Source organism: Montipora capricornis, chromosome 7 (genome assembly GCF_036669925.1).
Source record: "Montipora capricornis isolate CH-2021 chromosome 7, ASM3666992v2, whole genome shotgun sequence".
Lineage (NCBI taxonomy): Eukaryota > Metazoa > Cnidaria > Anthozoa > Scleractinia > Acroporidae > Montipora > Montipora capricornis.
The window spans coordinates 24,183,561-24,188,560 of NC_090889.1; the positions used below are offsets into that span (position 1 = coordinate 24,183,561).

General features: G+C 39.6%; 1 protein-coding gene across 1 annotated transcript in view; it reads left to right on the top strand.

The window, feature by feature from the left end:
• Positions 1–1,546, top strand: part of LOC138057762 (uncharacterized) — a 3,487-nt gene extending 1,941 nt beyond the window's left edge. The window contains exon 3 of the mRNA XM_068903696.1: positions 1–1,546. This exon is cut by the window's left edge and continues 217 nt beyond it. Within this exon, the coding sequence (XP_068759797.1) occupies positions 1–1,116 (1,116 nt within the window). The 3' untranslated portion in view covers positions 1,117–1,546.
• Positions 1,547–5,000: the final 3,454 nt, after the last annotated feature.

Genomic DNA, 5,000 nt, shown 5'->3' on the forward strand with positions numbered 1-5,000 from the left:
ACTAAAGAAGCCTCTGAGCCGAGAACGACGACATTGCAAGGAGAAGATCAAGTTGTGACAAATAAAACACAGACCTTCAAACCAAACAACTTTGACACCGCAGTAATAACAGCACACAAAACACAAGACGATAAAAAAACGTTTAAGGCAGAATCAAATAATACAGTACGAATTTTTGAATCAAACTCTTTTTTAGCGCGTACGTGTACGTGCCTTTCAGTAAGTGCTGGTGGTATTACAAACGATGTTACCAATACAAAGACAAAGAGTTTACTCTCCAATGGTTTGCGTGCCAAGACGGATCGTGCAGCACTTGAAAGCCCTGGTCTAGAGCTGACGGAGAATCATGCTTTTTTATCCATTGATCATTGTAACGGCACAAAAAGCAGCTCTCAGGACGCCGAGGGACCTTTCGGAAAGGATGCATTTTACAAACAACTTGAAAATGGCTCCACGAGAAAGAATTTCAAAGGAAAGCGGACAGTATTTAATGATGCAATATTACCAACGCAGGTACGGTATACGACTTCGGGAAAAAGCAGTGTATCGAAGAAAACTAGTTCTACCGGTTCAAACCGCGCTGTTGAGGCATCAAAGCCGTTTCGTTCTCCGTTTTCGAAGCCGGGAAACTGTATCGTACGACAGGAAAAATCCACTGAAGGCGATAACTGCCACGCGCAACAAAATGTGGACGTAGTGCACAGCTGTAATATTATGACGCACAAACGAGATGCAAAGAAAAGGATATTAAAAATAAAGAGCGAAGCCGGATATGGTCAAGACGGCAAAAAATATATGGATTTTTTGAAACGCAATGCGGACTTCGAAAAACAAGGAAACCATTCAGGGAATGGTGGTCAGGACAAACGAATGAATGAAGCGATACAGAAACGTTTAGATGAAGCGAAGTGGACAAATGAAGAGCAACTGCTCTCACTGCCAGCAATTGACACTTCGTCACCGAAAGCTAAAGTGGCTTATCCTAACAAAAAATCGTGTTTAAGTACACCTTCTTCGTCTTCAATCGAGGATTTGCTAAAAAAATACCAGTACCGACCCCATCGATTCGATTTAGTTGAACAGCAAAAGAGGTATCATCTTAAAACTCTGAAATAAAACTCCCAGATGAAAGCGTGGACTGCAGTGGATCCCTTCTTGGTACAAAAAGATAAAATTTAAATGACGAATTTCAAATTTAGTAATTAGCACCTTCCCGATGGGATAAAATTAGGCTTAGATGTGAAATATTCCTCAAATAGGATTGAGTTTAATTTAAACTGGTGCAGACAAATTAATTTACAATGTTATGCCTTCATTTGGTTTTCAATTATGTGCTAAAAGATAGAAATGCATTAAGGGGTAAACTTACAAAAGTTCGCGAGAAAATCGCACATATGCGCAGCGTGACGCTCGTCAATTATCGCTCGCAAAAAATTTGTCATTCTGGTTTTAATTAGTTCCATAGAACGGCGAGTGGAAATTTCATTTCCTTGCCATCGTGAACGACTTGTCTTATTAAAGAACCCCTGGCATACTTGATTCCACAGATTGCAATGGTTATAATTGATTTAATTTTTACATTTAAAGCATTTTTAGTATAGTAAAAGGACGGCTTGTTTGGAACTCCTCATCTACCAAGAACGTGAACCAAGCAGATCCGGCCTGGTTGTTTTTTAATTTATTGTTTTATATTGTTTTATGGTAATAGAACGGAGTGGAGTCCAATTCAGTCTGTAATCATACGAGTGATTTACAAAATCGGACCACCGCATATATAGCAGGAGTCCTGTATATAGAGCACGAAGTCCTGTTACCAATTAATCATAACCATTACAATTTCCGAGAAAACAAAGTTAATGCACTCCGATCCATTTTCACTGTGTTACAAATTCGTCCACTTTGGGAAATCCCCAGTTTGGTAGGATAAGTGGTTGTTGCTATGGTTATTGTGATAAATTCTGTGATTGGTGGATAAAGCTGAGTGCACTTACTGTGATTGGCTGATGCAACTGTCCGATTTCAGGTATCTGATTACAGCCAACTGTCCGATTTCACTGTCCGATTTCAACCCTTCACAATAATTAGTGAAAAATAAAGCAGTTAATGCACCAATCAAATTTGAAAGAATTGTAATGGTTATGATTAATCTACAAATAGGTTTAGATACACACACTACACTCAAATAATGAAGGGGGTAGTTTCTAAAGAAACTGTGGGGCTGCGTTAGTGGGGAAGTAGTATACAAAAATTTGGTTTTATCAACGGAGTTGATAATGTAAATTGGCCACCGTACAGAGATTCTAAAAGCAGACGTTTCGAGCGTTAGCCCTTCGTCAGACGGTGGCCAATCTACACGCAAATAGCCGAGCTAGTCTAGGTACGTAGTGTGGGATCGCTGGATAACAACACTAAAGGACAAACTACACTACTTTAAAAATGACAAACAATATCAACTTCAGATAACAAAATTTAGGTTTTGAACACTGGATTATGATACACAATCATGACACCTTATTTCCCTTTACTGTGGACATCGCATTCATTTACCTACGTTGTACGAACTAGTTAGTTTTTGTTTGCTCGTATATTTCAGTCATTAATTTACATCAACAGCATGTATAGAGAATTTCCAAAGCCTGCCCTCTCATCCCCAGCATTAGATTCACTAATTTAAGTGTTTAAGGCCCGTTTTAAACGTCGCATTTCACATGTGCCGAATCTGATGCACATGGGCGAAAATAGCAGATACCGATTTTTTTCATTTGCATTAGATTCGGCACATGTGAAATGCGACGTTTAAAACGGGCCTTAGTGCGTTTCATTTAAGTCTCAATTTAGGACGTGATCTCGTGAATTAGTGATTCCAAACAAGAAAAAGCTACAAAATAGAACACAAAGAGCACCGGTTATAGGAGCCTCCAAAGATAAAGTGAAGTATAATAATATTGCACGGTCTCGAGTGCATTTGGGAAGTAAATCGGAACGAGTGATGTTTTAAAAGTTACCAATGGTTCGTCCACTTTGAGAACTTTAAAAAAATCACGAGTGTCTTTAAATCACCAATTCTTCTCGAATCTCGTAGTTTCAACGTCGTTCCCAGGGCTTTTCACCGCCGAGATTGGGTGAAAAGCCCTGGGAACGAGATTAGTTACATGTTTTATTTTCACACCTCGTTATTGTGAAAAATAGCAGAACTATTTTGTGGCCACTTTGTGTTTTATTTTGCTGCTATTCGTCTAGCCTGGGAACAGACTCTTTTGTTCTGGGTAATCGAACCGGAGGCCGGAGCCACCAGCGCGCTAGAAGAATGGGGCGAGGAAATGTGCTATACTCTTTGTCGTGCACGCGTGTTTGCAGTAAAAGTAAAAAGAGTAATTAGCGAATTGCGCGTGCACATTTTCCAGCGCTTTGTGTCGGCTACGTGTAATTACTTCGAGTTTTGATTAGTTTACTGGGTTGTTTCCGTCCTTTTTGATTGGCCAAAGTAATTACTTTGGTTTTGGTTTTACGACACTCGATTGAAACTCGCTTTAAGCATAGTTAATGCATAGACCTTATTCATAAATGGCGGTCAATTTATAACTCTTTTGTCGAAGTGAAAATTAGCCTACCAAGCCTCGATACCCTACAGTGAAACAGTGAATTGAAAAGAATTCTTGCTCTAAAATGAGGCTTGGTAGGGTAATTTGCACGTGTACAAAAGAGCTATAAATGTGACCGCCATTTAAGAATAAGGTCTATGGAGATGGTTATGAAACTGGACAAGTTCCTTTGTTTCATGTTTTTGACCGTATTTTGACCTTGATTCTGCATGCACAAAACACACCTTTTTTCGAGAAGATAACCAATCAAATCCTTCGATTAAATTATGCGCAGCTATTTTGCGAACCCGTGCGAAGCGAAAACAAAAGATTGTGCAGGATCACGGTCAATTCAACATCGATTGCAACAACGTTGTTCTCGTTTTTGAAAGTTCTAAGGTTTCATAACCAGTCCCTCGATTAACTATGCTCTAAGCAACTAAGAATAGGTTGTTTTCACTGTCACGCAACGAAAAAATAAAGTCGAAACCGTTCCATGAAATAAGGCAAAAACTTGGAATGTCGTAGCAGACACATTTATAAATCACCTCACCAATTCTCAGGTCTGTGCGGTAAACCGTTTCTGAGTTATTTGTCGAAGCGTTTCACGCAACTTTATAGAGTTTTGTATGGAGCCGCCATGTTGGCGCACCGCTGTTGTGCACCGATATGGCGGCCAGAAATCCACACGAACATCTGGAATTCACTTAGCAATGAAAGCGCTTGCTTTTCGCTAATGAGATAAAATACATGTGTATGAACACATCTCCAAACGTACTTGAAACGCTTAGACTGCTGAGATTCATAGGCATAGACATTTTTTTCAACCAAATAACTTTGTACCATGGTGTCACGCAAAATGCCGTATTTTCGAAACGAAAGACGTCATGGAGCTCGAAACTTGAAAAAAGATTTATACCTGTAGGTCATCTTCAACCTGCGAAAGATAAAAATTAAAACCCCTTACGGTTTTGGTTTTAGAATTTGATGAGGTCATTGTGAAAACCATCTATGAGCTCTCAAAACCCTTGAAATTTAGCTTAAGGCAACGTAAAAAAAATTCCAAATTGCCCCGAGGGGAAAGTCCCTGGGCATCTGGAAGGATTTGCCTCCGACGGACACTTCCATAAGTCCCCTCCCCACCAGAAGCTTAAACGGAATCTTGGGTCTCCCCTAGAGAGGAGATTTTATATCCTGACAGATATTTTTTTACAGGCCGAGTTATTTTTAGATGATTTTCCCGCGAAACCAGACCTTTCCAGCTAATCACAAGTCTTGCATGAGAAATTATTACCTATGGGATTGAGAATGGTCACTCGTGTAAGCGAAATCTTATTTAAGAACTCGTCTAAAAATAGCTTGATCATTGAAAATGCCGTTCCACAGACCTAGTATTAGCCTGATTCTCAGACGATCCAA